Source organism: Triplophysa rosa, linkage group LG9 (assembly GCF_024868665.1).
Source record: "Triplophysa rosa linkage group LG9, Trosa_1v2, whole genome shotgun sequence".
NCBI classification, from domain to species: domain Eukaryota; kingdom Metazoa; phylum Chordata; class Actinopteri; order Cypriniformes; family Nemacheilidae; genus Triplophysa; species Triplophysa rosa.
In genome coordinates, this window is record NC_079898.1 from 20,602,688 (window position 1) to 20,625,498 (window position 22,811).

The following is a 22,811-nucleotide window of genomic DNA, read 5'->3' on the forward strand; positions in this document are numbered from 1 at the left end:
AAAGTGAAAAAGAATGACTTCTAATGTGTGCACACAAGCACCATTCTTTGATGCTAAATAATTAAAGATACATTTTAATATTTTCAATAAATATTTAATTTTGTGAATATTTTCCACTAAGATATGGAGATGGATAAATAGATAGACAGATAATATATCAATACTGAAAAAAGATCTTTTTTACTTACAAATTCCAAATAAAACTCTAAAAAGAATTGTTTTACACAGTGGGATGTGGACGTGGGCGGGGCTTCTCATACAGGCCAACCCTCCTTAGTTCTGAATATTAAAATTACGCATGCGTTTCCCACCCCCATTAACTGAACTTGGTGTATTGAATGCGCAGGCACTCAGTCGCGGACAAACGCTCTCATGGCTTCTGTGTAATATATACCCGCCGCTGAGAGAGAGAGGGGAGAGAAACATAATAAAAAGATAAGAATTTGACATTCGCTGGGATAATAGGAGGCAGTTTCCTAGACATTGGAAAATAGTCTTCCGAAACAAACATAAGTTGTTCTTCACCCGTGCATGTTAAATCGGGGAATACGTTAGAGCCGTAAATCGGCTAGAACTTCTGCGTTTCAAAGCAACACCAGCAAGAAGGCATGGTTGTGCGACGGACTTCAGTATTTTCTGCTTTCTACCTTCATGCTTTTTTGTTATGTTTGCCGACGAAGGTGAGTCGATTTTGAGTATTTCTAAAAAAGATAACCATTTTGTTTGCATGTAAACTGAAATTAGTTTCCCTTATTTAAACCTTGGTCTATCGACCTTACAACTGTGAGTGCGAGTAGCATTTTGTATCCATGGTTTAAGTCAACAGTAGCGTTTATAATCTGATCCCTTGCTTATTTGGCAGAGGACGGCTGATATCAAGAAGCATTTTACAAAAGTTTAGTCTAGCCGAGTTTGACATTGACAGACTGTCAGACAGTTTGCAACAATTTACATAAAGCTAAACAGATGTAGTGTTTGCGTTTAAAGATGCATTCTCCTCAACAGGTGTCTGAAGCATCGGGGCACTTCGAGCTGGAAGTCTCATCGATGCACAATGCGAACGGAGAACTGCAGAACGGCTCGTGCTGCGACGGCGCGAGGAACCCGGATCGCAAATGCACGCGGGACGAATGTGATACATATTTTAAAGTTTGTCTGAAGGAATATCAATCGCGCGTTTCCGCGGCTGGGCCTTGCAGTTTTGGAACTGGATCTACGCCCGTTCTCGGTGGGAATAAATTTTCGACCAAGGGTACGCGGAGTGAAAAGACAAGGATTGTTTTACCCTTCAGTTTCGCGTGGCCGGTGAGTGAATCTTTTCTCGTGGCGATTGTTTTGTTTCTGTGCATGTTTAATCTGAGATCACGGCGTGTTGGTGACGCAACGATGGTGTTGCAGCGTTCCGCCCCACGTGTGTTGTTTGTACGTAAAGTTTACCTGTTTATTTCGGTTTTGCATTAAATATTATACTATATTTGTCAAGGTCACTTGTAAAGAAAATACTTTCTGTGACATGCACGCTGCTCTGTGACGGTGTGTTTATTTGCGGTCGTTAGTGAGTGCGGTATGAAATGTTTGGGTTTGTCTTGATTTCATGAACTTGCCTGGTGCAAGTGGCCTGAGTCAATTGATTCGCTCCTCTCGGTGGTCGTTTCAGATGCTCACGCGCATACGGGCGTCAGCTAATTTTAATTTGGCTATAAAAAAAACCTTCGAATAAACAGTCCTTATCAGACATCTTAATTTGTGTCTCTTTAATGCAGATCAAGCTTATTTAAAGTTTGGTCTGGTGCATGAGTGTTGAGGTGTCGTAGAGAGGAAAGATTTGCCAATGTTTGTTTTGCAGCTGTAAATAATCTATGAGTTACCGTAATCTCTTGAATTGTAAATCTGTTTGAGGGACTTTTATAACATTATCAATAGCCAGTCTAAACTGTGGTGGAAAGGTGTTTAGTAGTATAGTTGTGTGTTAGAATGTGAAGCAGTAATGTAATTTAATGTCTACCTTGTATATTGTTTGATGTGTACCAAAATGCGTGACTTGTTTTATCACAATATATATAAACAGTGCAAACACTTTATTTAGCTAACAGTGTCATTTTGAGCTATCTTAGTGGTATTGAGCTGGATAATGTAATTTTCTGGGATTCCCCAGTATAGTTGGTCTACAAATAAATTTGCCTCAGAAATATTATTTCTCAGGAGTTTTTGGCTCTGGGGAGGTTGAACTTTCTTTTGGCATGTTCTGCCTGCGCCTGTGCCAGTGCACCTGCTGACCCGATGATGTCATAATGGATACAGTTCTCAGCGGGTCAGAAATGAGACCAATTCAAAGCACCCACTGTCTGACAATAGAAATGTGTCCCTGTTAAAACTCTTTGCCCCGGTGAACTGTCCACCTGTCCAGTATGTGAACTAGACGACCAGTGGGGATGTGTTCATCTTGACACATCAGCTATTTTTGTCAACCTTCGAGTCTAAAACATTGATCATTTGTAAAAGAAAACAATATTGTTGGTGTATCTGTAGCTCAGTTTGTGCAGCGCAAAAGGTCATGGGTTTGAATCCCAAGGAAGACAAATACTGAAGTGCTGTAAGTCGCTTGGATAAAATCGTGTGCCAAATTCATGAATAAAAAATGATTTGGATGGCTGCTGTAAACATATGACCAATGCCGCCTTTAAGTGATGATTATAGATAAAATCATGATAGCACACTTAAGGCAGCAGAGAGGCTGCCAGTATTTTATCCGATAATTATTTTTTCTGTTGGCAGCTGCATGGGGAGGGTTGAAGTCTAGGCTTTGTGTCAGTCACGGCTGACTGGAGAGCAGGTATTGCACCTTTTAACTTCGCAACCCTCAGTAATTATTACCGAAGTTAATGAAGCTTTAGACAAGTTCCCAGACACGACGGCATTTCATCGCATTACTTTTGTTTCATTTAGTGGAATGCCACATATTTATTGCATTTTACTGCATTTGAGTGGCCTCTGCTTTTCAGAGAGGGGGACAGAGAGTAAAAGAGAGAGAGAGCGTTCGGGGCATGGCCCACCCAGACAGAGCAGGCTCCTGCGATCGTGAAACAAGGGGGGGACAATGGCCAGGCCAAGCTGGCTACAGGGAGGATTACTGTGCATAATGGAGCCAGTCCAGGAATAATGCCGGCCCAGGGCAAGCCACAGGAAGCTGCGTTCAACTCAGCAATGATGAGATTGGCTCCTAATCAAACCCAGCCCCAGCCCTGACCTTACTTCTCATACTGGTCGTTTCAGCAGATTACAGCGGCGCTCTCTGGCCCCGTGTCCCTGAATGCACCTGGGGCCTGTCTGCACAGCGTGAGCCAAAAAGCTGGTTCGCCGACAAATTGGATAATTTCATTTTTCCTGTCCCATCTTCCAATCCGTTAAATTGTCTGTGAACCTATTCCCTTCCCTAAAGCCAAACTAGCACTTATGTGCATATTTAATACATGTCCCATGCAAAGTAAATACAAAAGCTGTCCAAGCGCTGAGGTTAACCAGCTGAGAAGAAACGGCTTTGCTGATCATGCTTTCTCTATTCTGTCCAGTGCTGCTGGAAAGCAGGCTTTGGTGAAATACAGGGACAGTGTGGGAACCAAAAAAATCAGGTGAACCGCGTAACTGACCATCCTGCCTTGAGGGAAAGAGCTGCTGGCAGAAAGAGGATAATGACAGGTTTGCTTTATATGGTCCCCTCTGTTGTGGCACTTATGTGCAAATTAGTCAAGCCATAGAAGGGGGAAATGCATAGCTTGGCTTTTTCTCTCGACCTTGTTTGGGTTTTAAATGAGGTATTGATAGGCCATTGTAAAGTTGAGTAGTATTGTGGTTAATGTGTTTCCAACATGTCATTGAGCATGGCACAGAATAACTTGACTCATTTCACACACAGTTTTTTTTTCAGTTCAAGCATATTGTAACCAAGAAACGCTTTGTGTGTTAGTGGAATTAAGGTATCAAGTGTTGAATCGAATGGAGATCTGGCGGCAGCCATGCACAGATCTGACAGCCGATGTTTCGTTTCATCCGCCCCTCTCCTCAGTCCCCGCTCGCGATCGCCGTCGTGAGTGACAGAAGATTAGATGGCAGCAGCCAGTAGCGCTTGTGTGCACAGTTGAGTGACAGACTTGTTATCAAGGAAACCTGTCTCATTTTCCACGGCAGAGAGAGCAGCAAAAGATTGTCAAAAGCTTTCCCTGAGAAAACCCCCCTTATCTCCGACCACCACTCCTGATTAGAATCTCCCAGGATAAAAGACCTTCCTCTTTGCTTTTTCTACAGTGATTGCGCTTTTTGGTATGGCCAAAAAAGGCATCTACCTCATTGGTCCTAATCTGCTTTTCTGTGGTTCTTATGATGATTAAGATTTTTTTATCTGCCGCAGTGTATCCGCAGTCATTATTTATCAAACTCAATGTTATCCTTAAAGGGATAGTCCACCCAAAAGTGAAAATTCTGTCATGAATTACTCATCCTCAAGTTGTTCCAAACCTGTATCAATTTCTTTGTTCTGTCAAACACAAAGAAGGAATGTTAGCAACTGAGATTTCTGGGGCATCATTGACTACCATAGTAGAAAAAATGATTGTATATTTTTGTTCTGTTAAACACAAAAGAAGATATTTTAAAGAATTTAGGAAAGCAAACAGTTCTGAGGCACCTTTGACTACCATTTTTTTGTCAACTACCCCAGAACATTCTTCTAAATATCTTTCTTTGTGTTTAACAGAACAGAAGTTTATAACTACTTGAGAATGAGTAGTTCATGACATAATTTTCATTTTTAGATGGAGGTTCCCTCTAACACTTATATCAACCTGTGATCCATAGAGAAACCCCAGCCTAATGCTGAAGAACCAGCATCTGAGAGCAAGTGAACCATAGTGTCGTCTGGCAACTCGGACTTTGTGATTGGCACAGGAGACTTTATCAGATGGTGTCTGTGTGTTGGACGGATGCTTGTAGACTAAAGGTGATAAGGAAAAGCAAAGGTTCAGAGACCTCTGCTGGCCAGGATGTAAAGCTGGGGGGTTAGTGAGAGTCCAGCGAAGATGTAGAGGTCAGTAACGTACATGGGAAAAGTGAACCTGGCGGCGGCAGGCGTTTGAAGCTGATAACTAGACTGTGAGTTATGGAGTGAGAGTCTCACCAGGCCCCATGCTTTAATCTCATACATACCTGTGCAAAAAAATTTTTTGTCATAATTTATTCACCCTAATGCCGTTCCAAACCTGTTTATGACTCAAACACAAAAAAAAAGATATTTTGAGAAATGTGGAAGTGGCTCCAATGTTGTTTGGTTACCAGGGTCATACAGGTTTGGAATATCACGAGGGTGAAAAAATGATGGAAGAATTTTCATTTTTGGGTGAACTGTCCCTTTAATTTCTTTATTGTCAAAAGAGCTTAAGAAGGAACTAAACCGATTTAAGCCAGAAAACTAGTAATGGTACCTAATAACAGGTATAGCAAGCGTACAAGAAACTTAGCAACCTTCCCGAGGTTAGTCAACCATAGTGCCTGTTGAGAAGTCCATCACCTTTTGTTTTAGGTGGCGTACTGTTCCTGGGTCCGAGGGAAGGTTGTGTGAGCTCATGTCCGGACATGTGCCCGCTGCTAAAGACTGTGGACTTTCAAATGTGGAAGTTGAAATACATTAGCTTTGTGTTTACTATACATAAATTGGCAAGATGTGTCACTTTAAATGGGGGCTGTGATTTTGCAGAATGCAGTCTGTGTGCGTGTTTGTGTTCGTAGCGCATCCAAGTGTGAATAAGGACAGGAAGGGCAACATGTATCTCGACACAGGTGACATAGAGTAATTTTATCGCATATCCGATATTGTTCACACTGTAAACACGACAAGGGAGTCGACCATGCCGCTCAAATGACCTTTTCTGCCCGAGGCGGTGCTTTGCTTTGGCGAGGTGGGTGTATTGATATTCTTCAGGTCATTGGGATCCAAATGAGCCAGGACTAATTTTAGCTCTTTGTGCGCCGGTGTGCTTGAATGGTCTGGTTTAAAGAGCTCAGGGTCCTACGTTGCTGCAACATTTGGTGATGTTGGAAATTCCGTGGTGCCCCGTCAAGAGTACGAGTGTGTGAATTTGACAAGTAAGTGCGGTAAGAGATGCTTCATTTCTGGCACCGAGAGTTATGGAGCTCACACACACAGACGTTTTCTCTCTCATATGCTCTATTCTGCAGTTTTTTTCAATGACGAATACCTGAACAACTAGATATGGCCAATTATTTTATACTCCCAGGCAGAGTAATCATTCTCCCTCTCTCTTTTTCTCTCTGTGGCTCTTGTCACCTGATATCGGTGAGAGCCATCATGACCTTAAGTCAGACAAAGCGTTTCAGAAGTTGAAATGTAGCCAAGCCCTCCAGAGATCTGGGCCTGCATTGGAGTCATGCTAAAAGCAGCCCACCCCCTGCAGCTCCCTCAGATCCTCAACTCCACATTCCTCTCTGTGGGGAAAAAGAGGAACAAAACGCAGCACACAAAGGACCTGAAAGTGAGAAGAGAAAGGGGATTTTTGTGGGTTGCGCAAAAAAGTCTACTTTCAACCTGCTGTTTTCTTCTACCTCTTTCTGTCAGATGTGCAGGACAGTTACACAGAACGTACAGAGGAACTTGTTTCAACTTTCTGGGAATGTAGTTTTATGGACATCATGTAGGGTTAAGTGTTGAACGGAAACCAACTGTACCATGGTGTCACTCCTTGGTTTTGCAAACCAAGGAGTGATGTCACTGTGATGTTTTGGAAACCAAGGAGATCTAAGTTATTTGGACGAAGCTGTCGTACAGATTTTCTGAAACAATCATATAATCCCTAAAAGTCATGTGACTGATCACTCACTTCAATGATAAAAAATATTTTTGTAAGAATACACGGCTGTTTGAACGACTTTGAAAGATGCTTGTGAGCCAATGTTTCAGGTCGAACAGATCCCGACACATAATAAAACCTGCTGTAAATGTCATAAATTGGAAATCATTTTCAAATGGCAAGAAACGCTTTCCAAAACAATTAGGAGCTTATTTTGTCGGAACTTTCATTCTAATCTATAATCAAAGCAATTGTTTAAGTCATTGGTTTTCAGTCTGGGGGGGCCCAAGATGGATCCAGGGAGGCCACAGTTTTGTGATATTTTATGAAATATAGAAATTTATGATACATTTTGTGCAATCAAACGTCAGAAAAATAAGACCACCAATCAAAAGAATTGATGTTCCAGCATTGTACATTTCAATATGTTTCTGGTTTAAATCAAATTGTATGTTTAAGATCGTAAGTCTTTTTTGGGGGGGGGCACAAAGCAATACACCCAACCAACACTATACAATGAAAACGTTTGAGAACCACTGGTTTGAGTTGAGTAATGTGAAGCCTAAGGTGTTTTATTAGAGAAAGATTAGATCATATTTATGGTTGTATTGCCAGACTAAGCATGATCCATCACTGTAAAATTCCCTCCAACAACAAACCAAGAAAAAGAAAAACCAAATGCTCAAAATGACTAAAAAACCTTAAAGTATTCTGATTGGCTAAACACTATAGTATATCACCGGGTCCGATTTATAGCGAGGGTCCGTCTTTTTTGCTGTTTACAAAGTCTCCGGCCGTCACAGACAAGTGTGATCTCTGAGGACAGATACTTTAGTGATATCTTTGAGGTAGTATAGGGACATTTTCTGTATCCAATAAAAACATCACATACCCTTGTGTGTAGGAAATGGACACATTTAAATATTTAATTCATCTTAGGACAGCAGGGTTACTTGATGCTGTGGTGTGTCAATTGAAAAGATTTCTGGAGATCACTACCAAGGTCATGGTTCTGCTGTTCTTGTGGCATGTTATGGTCCATCTATCAGCATGTGCCCATGGTCAGTTTTTGTCATTGATGTTTATTGGTTACAAGGCAAGGTCCCTGACTAAAGATGTAAAATCATCTTTGATGTTTGACTGTTTTGGTTTCATTGCTGACCCCATGTGTGTTGTTCTCTTTCAGAGGTCCTACACGCTGATAGTGGAGGCCTTGGACTTCAATAATGATACCGCCAGTGAAAGTGAGTATTAGATGTCTTTTATTCAGCATTTCTTCCTTGTTGTTTTGACATGTTTCTTTCTGTTCTCTCTGTCTCTAACTGCCTCTCTGGTTTAACCTTCGACAAATGAGGGAACTGATGTTTGGTTTTTGTACCTTTTTCCGTACATTGCATGTTAGACTTGACACCAAATGTGCTGACAGGTGTGTGTGTAACAGGACGAAAAAATAGGAAGGCTGTGTGTGCGTGTGCGAGGGGCTTACGGAAACACTGTGTTAAAGGTGGAGGGGGCCCTCCTGCTTATGAAAATGTTTCTGAATACCTGATGACTAATGGCAGGTGTTGGCAGTCAAGGTCTCACGGCCTCTCTGTCACGCTGCAATGGCTCAAGCACAAGGTTATGTTTGCTATAACCTCTCTCTTTGTACACATCAACAGGGCTTAACACGCCTGAAACAATCCCATTTAGACGTTATATGGAGTCTGGTGCAGTTCATTTGAATAGTTCTGTCCTGGATTGTGTTACCATTCGGTTTAGTGACTGGCTGGGAGTTGTTACGGCCGGAAAGCTAACATGTTGAATCCATACTTTAGGATTTTATAGGGTTTGTTGTGTACTTTACTTATATTTAATAGTTTATAATTTCATTTATAGACGGCATAGATATGCTCTTGGATTCTTTGAAGTGCGGTTGTTTGTGTTTTCAAACACTTCTATGTAAAGGATTTTATTTCAATTTTTCATCTTTGAACCTTTTATTCAACTATTACTATCTGGAAATCCCCAAATCTGCGGCCAATTGAGGCTCGCCTAGATCAGTGCTTTCAGAACAGTATTTAGCTTTATAAATATTGTAAAATAACATTTTGGTTATAACATGCAGATTTCCTCTGTACTTTAGAATCTTGCAAAACATGATCTGCTATAAATATTGTTCTTTGACTTTCATAAATTGGAAGACGTATGTTTTGGCTTCGCTCAGAGCATAATAAAAAGGACTTTGTTTTTATTTTTCGTTAGCTATACGTACCAATTCGCGGGCTCTTTCTGTCAGTTTAACGTGACTTCCTCACCCCACAGTGAAGTGGATCAGGCTGCAGGTAGTAAAGAGGTGACACTTGGCCCGGACTGAAGGCTCAGGGTCCGAGCGAAATGCCACAACAGCCCTCGGCATTCCTGAATCTCCTGAACCGTAGGCCCTCTTGGCTTTCATAATATTGTTACGCTCATCTCACTCCTCTCTTCTCTGGGAACGACTGAATAAATCTGTTTTTATGTATTGCAAAGAAACAGTTTAAGAGATAAAAGTGAAAGATAAAAGTGTGTCTTTATGAGAAAGGGTGAAATGTACATTTCAGAGTTTTCTAGACTGTTCCAGGAATGAAATGAAGAAAGAGGTGAGCTGTCTGCTTGCCTCAGAATCTGTGGTTAGATATAACACATTTGAGCGGATGGGGTGGGGCGGTATTTTCAGTCAATTGTTTTATCAAGGTATGAATAATTTTATGATAATTGTGGTATAATCACAGTAACGGGGTAGTGTCCTATGGTGTGACATAGCAAAATTTAGAATACAAACTGTTAATATTACATTGTTTTATATTATATTATATCATATTTATATTTATCATATAAAACAGCACAAGAGAGATTTATTTTCATTGTTAGTTTTTTTTCTAAATGTTTGCCGTCACACCATAGGATACATTTGCATATTAGTCTGTCAACTACCCATATGTCAGAAGACTGTTGTGGAATTTGTTGTTGAAATTCAAATATGTAGTAAAGGACGTCCTTTGAATTCTTTACAAATTAAAGGTACATTTTGGAATATTTTATTTTATCTTATATTATTTAACGCCTATACTGTACATCTACAGTTTATTGCTGTATTATATAAACAAAGATCTAAAACAATAAACTATTAAAGTGAATGACACTGAATTTGAATTATTTTTCAATGAGTCACTTTGAAATTGTTGGGGAAACAGAGTTGAGATTTTCATCAATGCCTTGCCGCAAGGTTGCTTGGCAACCGCAGACATCAAAAACTCTGTTTTGCGTTGTGCCTAACAGACACCCATTAATAAAAAGTAACTTCATTTTGTGTCTAGAGTTGTTGGGGACACATCCCGCTCTGTGTTTTTGCACAATTCCATGTGTCATCATCACAAAGTAACTTGGATAAAAGAACCGCAAAATAAATGGTAAAGCCGAATCCCTACTGGGCGACACATTTCTGTTTTCTGTTCTGATTGTGGGAGATATAAGACTGACCTTTATTCCCTTCACACACCCTGACCAGTTTACATTATTTACTGGGTGGATTAGTATTTACATTCATTATTTTTTAATTAGATGCTCATTACAGATGCTTCATTCGAGTCCTCTAATCCTGCCGGTGGCATAGAGAGCAAGAGAGAGAGTGAAAACCATGTTTGTTATTGAGTGATGTCATTAGTACAGCCTGCCAATGGGATTACTTTTTGTTTGCACACTGTAATTAATAGCGAATGTGGCTTTTTCTCCCGCGGTAGATGTTGAGGGGTCATTTACGGCCAGCAATATTTTCCGTCTGTAAGCAACCAGATACAGCTCTTTAACCTTTGTAGCTCTTTAAAAAGTGTGTGATGTCTTAATGTTGAGCGCTTTCTTTCTGTGACGCATTCTTCAGGTTCTGTTGTAAAGCTCATCGAGAAAGCGTACCACTCTGGCATGATCAACCCAAATCGACAGTGGCAGAGGCTGACCCACAACGGCCCCGTCGCCCAGTTTGACTACCAGATCAGGGTCACCTGCGATGAACACTACTACGGCTTCGGCTGCAACAAGTTCTGTCGGCCACGTGATGAGTTCTTCGGACACCACACCTGTGATTCGAACGGAAACAAGACCTGCTTGGAAGGTTGGACGGGTCCTGAGTGCAATACAGGTGAGTCTGTACAAGTAGACTAGTTCTCTTCCATTATTGACAATGCATAAAAGTTCACCAATACACAAAAAAACACTAGATTCAAACATTCTGAAGACTGAGCTTTCAATGTTCAAAATGGTTACCATAACAATAACACAAAAGCAATTTGGACATATACTGTATGTCTCTTGAATTCATAGAAAGTCATCATTCAGTAATAATGTGAGATTCTGAGCTGTTAGGGTCTGATATTGAATCATTGAGTTCAGTCCCATTCATGAGTCATTCAGGCTGGTTTTATGAACTGAATTTACTGAATGTTGGTTTAAGCGGCCGTTTGTACAAGGCAATAGCCATGAAGTGAAAGCGTGGTGCTCAAAGCCTGACGACAGACCTCAAATTGCAGGGGGTTTAAAAGATTCAATAGAGTTGTTTTGAAATGTTTTGGTCTTTTTGATTAAAAAACTATTTGTTGTTAAGCCATTCGAAATCATTGATGAACAGATTATTGAATTATCAACACAAAAAATGTTTTAGATTTTTTCGGTTTGTGTTTTCTTTTGCGCATAATAATTTGGAATACTCAATATTTTTTAAATATTGCTATAATAAGTCACTTATACCGATGATACGTGCATCATTTCCTATAGGAATATATACATTTACAACATTATTTTTCCAATATTTATTTTCCAAAATTACTAACCAATCATTTTCACTTGTTTCTCAAAATTCGCTATATTTATTTCATGTCTCTTTCTCTCAGCTATCTGCAGACAAGGTTGCAGCACAGAACACGGATCCTGTAAGCGACCAGGAGGCTGCAAGTAAGTTGTTCTTCATTGTTATGGCATCATTTGGGGTATATCTCTGTCAGTGATCTCATTGGCACCGACTGCCAACGGCTTTATTTCTCCTAAACCTTTTTCCTCAACAAGCTGTTCAGTGAAGCCTTGTTAAACAGTGGAACAGTGCAAGCTCTGACCACAGCGAGTGGCTCACAGTTAAATCTTGTTAGAATGTCATCAAATTACTGACATCCACCCGAAGTATTTACCTCATTCCAAGATGGAGTTCAGCGTGGAGACAATGTCAATGGGGGCATGTTGTAGAGACTTTAGAGCAAAGCTATTTATAGCTATTTTATGTTATTTTGTCTGGCAAGATGTTGAGGTCTTATCTTTAAACGGTAATCTGTCAAGTTTAAGTTTTAATTGGTTTTTAAAGTGCACTGTTTGTTTAACTAATGGTGTATGAATTTGGCCACAGAGAAAGACAGTGAGATGCATATCTCTGAGCGTGTCTGTTATTGTGTTGTTTCCCTGGAGAACCAATTTGGAAGCAATTTTCAGTTTTTGTTTTCCTGCTATAGCTGCATTATGTACTAAGCAAAAGAATAATTCATTTCACGAATTGTGTTACAGAAGATTTCAAGAAATGGATTTTGTAATGCGCGAGCATGGGCACAAATGCACAAATGAGGCTTTTGAAGTTCACTGCTTTTGTCAACGAAGGAATGCGTCATGTGTAACCTATTTGCGTTAAGGAGAGCATCGAGTTAATGAACATTGAATTTCTTGTTCAACAAACTCGACTTCTATCTGCCGGGCAAGTCACGACAAGCTTTGGATAAGCATTTACTGGCTGTGATTTGGACGTTTTATTAGTATTCGCATGTTATGGTTCATTACTTGGACCTAGTCTAGCTAGTATGTTTTTTTTGTGTTAGTTCTGTGTCTGAATGATCTACATACATTCATCTCTCACTGAACGCATGCCAGAACACACAACCATGCAATTGCGCAACTGTTGAAACAAGAGATAAAACTGTGCTAAATTGAAACTATCAGGGCCTGCGGGTTGAAATTGTTTTTGGGAATGCCCTTTAACCGTATTTCTGCATTAATATAATTAGGAAGAAATGAAAGCTAGGCAAGTCTCTGACTGGAGATTCTATGCATTGTGGACATTTATCATGCTGAAATCTTCACGAGCGTTTAAAAATAGTCGCCTGTACAGGGCTCTAGAGTGCGACCAATTTGGTCGCACATGCGACCTTATTTCTCAATGGTGCGACTAAGAAAAATCTGAGGTCGCACTGGTGCGATCAGCCGTTCGAGGGAGAAAAAAGTCTCTGCGACTCTGAAAGTCTCCCTGTGATTCAACAACAGACACACATTAGGCGCATATCGTAGTCTAAACCATGCACTATCAGAGATAGTGAAGGGCGGACCCCCCTCTGATTGGCCGTGGTCCAGATTTTCCTGTACGTGTGTGTACCAGAGGTCGTGTTAAACGAAAATTCTCTGTCATTGACAGATTTTTTTTACCAGTGACGGAAAAATCTGAAGGCGGTGTGTGTGATGCGATCTGGGAAAACCCGTCGGCGCTGGGACGCGGGAAAGACAGTTCACCTATCGAAGTAAACCACATAACATGAAGAATGAAGGAGTAGCAATGCACATTTCCCGCCAGTCCTGTGTAAACTACGGAATGCAAAGTTTTTTATACAATGTTTTCGTGAGATGACAGAGCTCCCCGTCTGCAGCACCGGGAGTTATCCGATCGCAAAACATACAAGGGATGATCAAAAGTCCAGACACTATGCACATGATAAACAACGTAAAACTTGCTTGACTGCTTATTAGTTGTTGTCCATAATGTTTGCTAGTTTCCTTGTGTAGTGAATGATAATGGCAGAGCTCTCGTTCTTTAAGTGTGCCCTGCACCATTTTCCTTACTTTCGTTTTATTCAAACGGTTTTGTACAGTATTTTTATAGACTTCAACACTGGGAAATGTTTTTTTATTAAATTGTTATTAGAGTAAGTCTTTTACTACTCTAAAGTGACTTTTACTTGTGATACTTTACTGTGGTGCTTTTATTTTCATCACTTAACTTTAAACCCGTTTTCCTCCAAATTCCGTTCCTGAAAATCCTAGCGCTTCAGCCGACCTCAGCCATAACTTTTGTTACATACACAAGGTATGAGCAAAATAAAAACTGATTTGGAAAGGGTTTGAATATGGTATCAAAAACTGTAATATATAAATTGCACCATGTGTTGGGTTTTCCCAGATCGAATCACATATGTACATAAACATTAAAACATTAAATATATAGATGAATATAAACAACAACGGCTTTATTGGGCATTCAGTTGTATTAAAATACAACAAGTTCCGAGACGCAAGTACAGCGTGATGACGTCACGAACATACTAATTACCACGTAATGCCACCTTGCAACATAGTGATTGCTGCATTGCTGGTAATAATAGATTATGATGGATTTTTTACGAGCCTGTCAGTCAAAATAACGGACAATAAAAAAAAGTCTAGCGCAACCTCTGGTGTGTACGTGTGAAAATGCATGTGCTGCAGTCAGACAGAGGGGTGAGGAGCCTATAGGCCCGTCAGTTAAACAGAGTGGATGATGAGAGAAGATGAAAAGAACGATTGACAACTTTTTCGTGAATAATGTTAAGTTAAGGCCTGATCCGTCCGAAAATCATAAGCAATGCTCTGACACGGAGCCATCAACCTCCCAGGTTATGTCAAGCCCTGGTCCATTTATCTTGAGATGTTTTAAGTTTAAATTTCAGTTCAGTGAAGCACTTTAAGCACCAACACTTTTTCAGTAAGTTACATTTCTTGTAGAATTGTGCTTCAGATAAAGAACTTTATGTTGACCAGATTGTTAGTTAATCATTTACAAGTGAATTTAGCCTATATGGACATTTAAAAAAAAGTGAACTGGTAAAACTGCGTGTTAAATGCGATGCGGTCGAAAATTTGGGTGCACCTAACTTTTGTGCTGGTGCACCTAAGAAAGAAATTTAGGCGCACCAGTGCAACCAGTGCAAAAAGTTAGTCTAGAGCCCTGCTGTAATCTCAAAGAGAGCTTTCCTCAACAACGCTGTTTATTTTTACAGCTGAACTGCCACCCCGGGCTAATTGTTTTCTTTTCCCCCCAGAGGGCAGTCTGTTTTCCTGCGGCTAAACACTTAAGTCCCTGTTTATCGCAGGTTATCGCTCCGGCTCAGAAAAGCGCTGGTTGATTATGGCCGTCTTAAGGGATGGATGGATGTAGGGAAGAGTTATCGCTGAAACTTTTTGGAGAAGACATTTAATTACAGGCTTGGAGATGGCTGGGGTGCCGGGTCTTTTTTTCACGCCTCGGGTGGAGAACTGCTACATGGGAACGGGAGCGAGATCCCGCCGTAAATACATTGGCAACGAAGCGGTCTGGAAACACCCCCCCACCCAGACGGTCCGGGCAGTTACGGGGCCAAGCCGCTCTGCTTTTATTGAGACAGAGTGTCCTGCCACAAGCTAATGTTAGTCTCTGTAAAAGGCCCAGTGGAGTTATACAGCTGGTGTTTGTTGTTTGCATGGCTTGCCAATAAATAATCAGACGAGAAGTTTGTTTCCCCAGCGTACTGTTGTGGGAGTTTAAAACACAGTTTAGGAAAAGGGTAACCTTTTAGTGAACGCCTCAAAAATCAACTCAAGACTCGAAATTTACTTGGAGAAAATTATAGGCACATTATTCTTCAAGAACATGGTTACACACTTTAGCCATTCCAAAGCCTGTTGAGCTACCAAGGGAGGCACCATTTTAAGTTCCTGACATCATATGCTGCCTTTTGAGAGAATTGATTTAGACTTTCCATGAGGAAAGCCATCCCAGAATGCATTGCAACAAGCAATAAATAATTTTAAGATGGCACGATAAAAACCCTTCTTATTTTTGTGTCTTTGTAACTCGTTCAGGTGTCTATATGGCTGGCAGGGTCTCTACTGTGATAAGTGCATCCCTCACCCCGGCTGTGTCCACGGGACGTGTGTGGAACCCTGGCAGTGCCTTTGTGACACAAATTGGGGTGGACAGCTTTGCGACAAGGGTAAACAAATGTTCTCTCACTCATTTGTTCTCTCACTGTTTTTGCTTCATGGCATTCGATAGTAATGCATGTTTTCCAATGTCAGATCTGAACTACTGTGGGACTCACCAGCCGTGTCTGAATGGGGGAACATGCAGCAATACAGGACCGGATAAGTACCATTGCTCTTGTGCTGATGGATATTCGGGGGTCAACTGTGAACGAGGTGAGTCTGGTCTTCTTTTCTCCAGGTTTTCTCCAGTTTGAATGACACGAAAAGCAACCAATTACAGTTTTTGAGGTGCTGTTTAGGGGTGACTTGATGTGAAATTGTAGATACCACAAAAATACAACAATAAAAACACATTCAAACAATTGCACAGCAGTCCACTGAAAACTTGTGAAAATGTGTCGAGATGGTAATCATAATTTTTGTTTAGCCAAAACCAACATTTACATTAATTTCACAGACAAGAAAGTGCAATTATGCGAGTGGTAATCTTAAAATCAACTCTAAACACAATTAAAAGATTTTGACTTACCTGAAAAAAATCGAGGGATTAGTTGTCTCATAGCATCAAGACAGCACCTTAGAAACACTACTTTGATTCCAGGCGGACTGGTGCCAGAAAATCTGGAGATTTCAGCCAACCCTTTCTCTATTTTTGTGTGCGATATGCATCAGACAGTCATTGAGCGATCTGTGGGCGTGTCGTCTGAGGATGAGATAGGTGTTCCTGTAAGATAATGTCAGCGTCGTGCTTTTTTCTTAATGTTTAATGATGTTCTTTATTCGTTATGATGGACTTGCTGTTTCCTTAAAAGTTTGTCTCATGTTCTCATTTTTATCATGTTGGAGCTGTGCAGCAAGATGTTTTTTGGCAGTGAGAATGGTTTTAAATTTTTGTAGTTTGTAATGCTAATGAAAGGGAAAGAAGTTCAATCCCAAAGAAGTTTTAATGAAGCGAGTATAAAATATTTGCACAGAATATCTAAAGTCAAATTTAAATTTATCGGTTTGTGGACATTTTTGGCATAAAGACATGGTGCTGTAAGTTTGAGGAGTTTGATTGATGCACAACATCATAAACGATGGCTGCATGCGTTGTGGTTTCACCAACCAGCATTTTTACTGTCTTTCCTTGATCCTCTACAACATAATGATAGCTGCTTTGAAACCTAATACACACAGAGCAGTTTATGTACAACAGTTTGTAAATCTTTAGTGTCATATCGTAGACAAGCTTTCTGTTTGTTTGAGTTGGCGCATGGCCCTTGGTTTACAGCGCTGTTTTGCAATTCCATCATTTTGTTATCGAGACCAGGTGAAAATCAGACGTACTGTAGCAATGGGGTTTGTTCACATTTTAATACTCTGAGCTGTAGTTGTTGATGGGAAATGGTGGAGAGACAATATGAGGGAATCAGATGATGTCAGACTTCGGTTCTGAACTGTCTACAGTGTCAGGAAGGGTGCCCAGGTCTGCTAATCCTCTGTTTTGATATGTCCTGCCAGTGGATCAGCTCTGTTTTGAAAGTCAGTTGTTGGATAGGTATGGTGATGAAATCTGCCAGATGGGCCGCCATGGCTTTTATCCCCCGGTCTTCCTCTCCCCCCCCTTGGCCTCATTTGATCCAGATCAGGCACTCGGGGTGGTGACAGCCTCCTGGGGCAATATCAAGAAATCCTCTCCTCTGAACTTCATAGGAGGGAATGTTACTTTCTTAAGCAGAATGGTCAGACCACAATCTGATATACATGGTTTTGGTGCACAGATAACTTTAGTACATAACTTAAAACTATGGATGTGTAAAACTAAATGTTCTCAAAATCAACTGGTTGACTTCACTAAGCGAAACTGTTATCAGTTTAATTTGAGTTTCACTTGAGTTTCAGACGATGTGCTTGCGTTTACAGCGGAACACGCCTGTCTTTCCAACCCATGTGCCAATGGAGGGACTTGCAAGGAGACCAGTCAGGGTTACGAGTGTGTCTGCGCAGTCGGCTGGACCGGCCCATCCTGTGACATCAGTAAGGAAACACACAAACACTCTCTCTACCCAGAAAGGAACACTTGATGTGTCTAACCTGCTCTGTTCTCATAGATGTGGATGACTGTACACCCAACCCATGCAAACACGGGGGCACCTGTCAAGATTTGGTCAACGGCTTCAAATGCACCTGCCCTCCCCATTGGACTGGCAAAATGTGTCTGATTGGTGAGAAGCAATCTGAAATTCAAGCATCTTTTTAGCTTGATGTGTTTTTTTCCCAACATGTTCTTGCTTTGCGATAGTAATTATATCCAAACATTGTTTTCAAAGATGCCAATGAATGTGAAGACAAGCCTTGCGTGAATGCCAAATCATGTCACAATCTGATTGGTGCCTATTTCTGTGAGTGTCTACCAGGCTGGATGGGACAGAATTGTGATATAAGTGAGTATAACAGCTTGGTTTCTTTCATCTGATTCAAGAATGGATTTTATTAGGGATGTAATTGAATCGAAATGGAAAACATTCACAGCATGTTTGCAAAATGTTTTATGTGCTTCTAAATTCAAACCCATTTCATTCACAGACATAAATGACTGCCAGGGTCAGTGTCTGAATGGAGGAACATGTAAGGTAAGAGCTCTCCTGATCTCACTTCAACTTTAGTTGCCTTTTTGTTGACTGTCCTTGATCCTGAAAAGCAAAAAACAAGATTCAGTTCACATCTGGATCTGTATATTTAAACCGTCATTCATCTGGCTGACAAATAAAGTGAAAAATGTATTACATTTAAGTGAGTTTAGATGTATCTTCGAGAACAAATGGAATGCACAGATGTGCTCAAAAGAATCACCTTGAATTGCTTCTGTCAGCTTTAAACATAACTAAACAGTACCGTTTCTAAAAGACAAAAGAGTGCCGTTTTAAGACTTGATGCTATTAACCGTCAAACTTTGACAAGTTATTCTTCAGAACTGCTCATCATAGCAGCTAATCGTAGAATTTGTAAACATGACTTGATGACAGATTGATGCTAGCGAGCTTATGCCAGTCCTGTGGGTGTGTCGTCTGGGGAAGAGACTCAGCCGTCTTCATTTTGTTGTTCAGAAAAACAAGCTTGCCAGACTGAATAATGTTATTCTTTTTGTGTGCCGATACGATGAAAATGTAAATAGTCAATGCAGAAGTTATTGTGGCTTTTTGAATTAGAAAATAAAGTTCGGCCTTTTTTTGCAGGATTTGGTGAATGGCTACCGCTGTCTTTGTCCACCTGGTTATTCAGGTGAGCACTGTGAGAAGGACGTGGATGAGTGTGCAAGCAGCCCGTGCTTAAACGGCGGTCGGTGTCAGGATGAAGTCAACGGATTTCAGTGCCTGTGTCCCGCTGGCTTTTCGGGTCAGCTGTGTCAGGTGAGAGACTTCCTGCGTTCACTCATGATTTTACTCTTTTGTAATGAATCCATGTAGTGAAAGTGAATGGAGACCGGAGCTATTGAGCTCCAATGGTTGTACCCTAAAGAAAGAGAACACGTGAAATAAAGAAGTGCTAGTGTGAGACAGAGTTTGGCTACCTCTTGAAAATATTCATCTGATTTGTTTTCATTCTCTGGTGCGCTGTTTCCTGGCAGACCCTGTGCGGAGTCTGTCGAGGGTTGCTCCGTTTTGTGAGAATCCAAAAATGTCTGGATATCATTTTCCCCTCCTCATTGAGCTCTCTCTCCCTCTAAATCTTTCCCCGGTGCAGCTGAATGTGGATTACTGCCAGCCCAACCCGTGTCAGAACGGCGCGCAGTGTTTCAACCTGGCCTCGGACTACTTGTGCAAATGTACCGAAGACTACGAGGGTAAAAACTGCTCTCACCTGAAGGACCACTGTCGAACCACATCATGCAAAGGTATGAAATCTCAGCCTCCGGGACGGCTCTCGACTCTGTATCTCATTTTAAACCAGCCTTGAAAGCCAAAGTAAGACGATCTGCTTGTTGCATGCCATTGTTCAGCTGCTGAGTAAAGCTAGATTACACGCCCATGTCCTCTCCCACCACCTCCAGGGAGAAGGTTGAGGAACGAGGGCTCATATTCTGTTACATGAGGCTTGTTCTGCCATACTGAGCTATTTGACTGTAACCTCCCTGGACACACACACACACACAGAGTATCTTAAACACACTTTCCTCCTTTCCAAATCCTCCTGAAAGGTTGCCAGTTTCTTAACAGCTCTGTGTGTGTTCTCTGTGGTTACTATTCTCTGGCTGTGTATATTGTATGTGTGTGTGTTTGGGAAGGGGGTAAATCACACCAACCCCACAGTTAGATAAGCACATCGTGTTTCTTTCAACTCTTGGAGGAGAATTTGGACTTTATATGGCTTCATTGACCACTCTGCAAAAGAAGAAGAAAGTGTGTACTGTGAAGTGAACTAAAGCAGTATAGAATTGATGTTTCCCAAGAGCTTCACCAAAACAATAAACACGCACTTGTAGGTTTGACGTCACAGCTCGTTGGCTCAACGAATCCTATACCCACAAGCTTTTGTTTTCTTCGCAGTGATTGACAGCTGCACTGTCGAAGTGGCATCTAACAGTACGCCCGACAGGGTGCGGAATATCTCCTCAAACGTGTGCGGCCCTCGCGGGCGCTGCAGGAGCCAGCCGGGCGGCCAGTTTACCTGCGAATGTCAGGAAGGATTCAGAGGCACCTACTGCCACGAGAGTAAGACTGATGATCATCTGCAGTAGTTATTTTACATCTGTGGTGGTCTCTGGGGATTCTAAACGTCATGTGATCTCCTTTCAGATATAAACGATTGCGAAAGCAACCCGTGCCAGAACAGCGGAACTTGCATCGATAAAGTGAACGTCTTCCAGTGCATCTGCGCAGACGGCTGGGAGGGAGGTCATTGCGAACTCAGTATGTCGATTTAAATATCGGGGTACATTTTTCATTTGACAAACTATTGCACGTCACTGGACTGATTTGGTTCTCTTGCTTTTTTACAGATATAGACGACTGCAGTCTAAACCCCTGCCTGAACAAGGGGACATGTCAAGACCTGGTGAACGATTTCTACTGCGAATGCAGAAACGGCTGGAAGGGAAAAACTTGCCACTCCCGTACGAAAGACAATGTTTTTATGACCCACCCAGTTTGTTGAGGTTTTGTTTGTATGCACAGAGTTAAACGATATTGTCGAACCATTACAGGCGATAGCCAATGCGACGAAGCCACTTGCAACAACGGAGGTACGTGCCATGATGAAGGGGACACCTTCAAATGCAGGTGCTCACCTGGTTGGGAAGGAGCCACCTGTAACATAGGTAGGAAGGAGTTGTTTTGATATTTAATATAGGTCACATGCATGAAGCACACTTACAACAATACAGTTCTCACAAACCCCCCAAATTTCTGGAAAATGGTGGTGCAGTTTTCTATATGCAAGTGGGCTTTGTGCCATACTGTTTGCAGACCCTTAGCAAATAGCATCTTGTAAATACGCAAATTGTAATTTTTTTATTTTTTGCAAAGTTTTCAGAACTTTAACGGTCCAGTGTATGGAATTTTGTGGCATCCAGTGGTGAGGCTGCGAATTGCAACCAATGGCTCACTGGACCCCTCCTTTTTGAAGCACTACGGTGGCTGACACAGAACTAAGATGTCGCCATGTTTTCGCTTCTTTGAGAAAGGAGATAACGTATTACGAAGTGCACTCTGTAGAGCAGTTTGTCCTTTTAGAGTTACTGTAGAAACAACATGGTGAATTCCATGTAGGGGGTCCCGCAGTGTATGTAGATAGAATTAGCTCGATCTAAGTTAATAAAACCATAATGCTTCATTATGTAAGGTCTTTGTACACCTCTGAAGACATAGTTATGTATATCATATCGCATTTCTGTCAATAGATCCTCCAAAAAATGACACACAGCCCCTGTAAAAGCTTTTTAGATAATAATCCAAGTCGTAATTTAAGAGTGGGACCAAAAACAAGGTTGCGACGCCGAATGGGAGAAACTGAGATTGTGTGACCAAGCCGTCCAGCTTTGAACTGGGTCAACCCTTCTAAACTCTCCCGCCATTCTCTCGCTCTCTTATTGTCGACGTGCTGGCAGTAATTCTCTTGAAATAGCACGAGCTGTAAAGTAATCCCCACAGATTTTTGGGTGAACATTTCTTTTTCGCAAATTTGCTGGATTCAGAGATCATATCTGGCGAACGGTCCACTCAAATTATGTGATGGGAAATTCAGTTGGAAGGAACGGATCTTGGGAAATATTATACTTGGTAATATTTCACGATGTAGCGAGTGTGTTTTGAGTGTGGTGACCTTGCTGCGGTTTTTAGTCGTGTTTGTGTCTGTCCGTGTCATAAGTTCAGAGGGTTCTGACCTTTTTGTGGCTCCTTTACAGCCAAGAACAGCAGCTGTCTGCCCAACCCATGTGAGAACGGGGGCACCTGTGTAGTGAACGGTGACTCTTTCACCTGTGTCTGCAAGGAAGGCTGGGAGGGATCCACCTGCACAGAAAGTGAGTACCGCTTCCTTAAGGCAATAGCTTGAGTGCTTTGGAAGGGTGCTTGTAAGTTCCTAGGTATGAAAGAGAGGTTAAAGTGAAAAGAATGCTTTTTCCCTCCCTTTCAACTCTTCAGTCTCGCTGTCCTTTTTGCTTCGAGTTGGTAAATAAAAGATCCTCTTCCTGCATTTTTCTTGCTCTTTTTCTTTTATTCCCCCCAAACCCACCTCACACTGGCTGGACACTGCATACCGCTGCCAGCTATGAGGGAAAAAATGTAAATGAGGTAAAGTGGAGACAGATGTCTCAAGCCCACCCCCTCTCCTCACTTCTTTTTTTATGTCCTTTCTCATACAGTATATTGTTGTACACCTCTGACTCTCTCGCTGGCATCTGCGTGAACTGACAAACTCAAAGACATACTAAAGGAA

The 22,811-nt window shown here is 41.4% G+C and overlaps 1 protein-coding gene across 1 annotated transcript in view; it reads left to right on the top strand.

Annotated features, from left to right (window-relative positions):
* The first annotated feature begins 331 nt into the window (after window positions 1-331).
* The window catches only part of jag1b (jagged canonical Notch ligand 1b), a 30,192-nt gene continuing 7,712 nt past the window's right edge, over window positions 332-22,811 (top strand). The window contains exons 1-18 of the mRNA XM_057341929.1: window positions 332-680; window positions 1,006-1,305; window positions 8,044-8,101; window positions 10,756-11,013; window positions 11,762-11,822; window positions 15,771-15,901; window positions 15,987-16,106; window positions 17,799-17,912; window positions 17,987-18,100; window positions 18,206-18,319; window positions 18,462-18,508; window positions 19,112-19,285; window positions 19,620-19,770; window positions 20,423-20,587; window positions 20,672-20,785; window positions 20,875-20,988; window positions 21,079-21,192; window positions 22,279-22,395. Of these exons, the coding sequence (XP_057197912.1) occupies window positions 609-680; window positions 1,006-1,305; window positions 8,044-8,101; window positions 10,756-11,013; window positions 11,762-11,822; window positions 15,771-15,901; window positions 15,987-16,106; window positions 17,799-17,912; window positions 17,987-18,100; window positions 18,206-18,319; window positions 18,462-18,508; window positions 19,112-19,285; window positions 19,620-19,770; window positions 20,423-20,587; window positions 20,672-20,785; window positions 20,875-20,988; window positions 21,079-21,192; window positions 22,279-22,395 (2,338 nt within the window). The 5' untranslated portion in view covers window positions 332-608. The remainder of the gene's footprint in view (window positions 681-1,005; window positions 1,306-8,043; window positions 8,102-10,755; window positions 11,014-11,761; window positions 11,823-15,770; window positions 15,902-15,986; window positions 16,107-17,798; window positions 17,913-17,986; window positions 18,101-18,205; window positions 18,320-18,461; window positions 18,509-19,111; window positions 19,286-19,619; window positions 19,771-20,422; window positions 20,588-20,671; window positions 20,786-20,874; window positions 20,989-21,078; window positions 21,193-22,278; window positions 22,396-22,811) is intronic.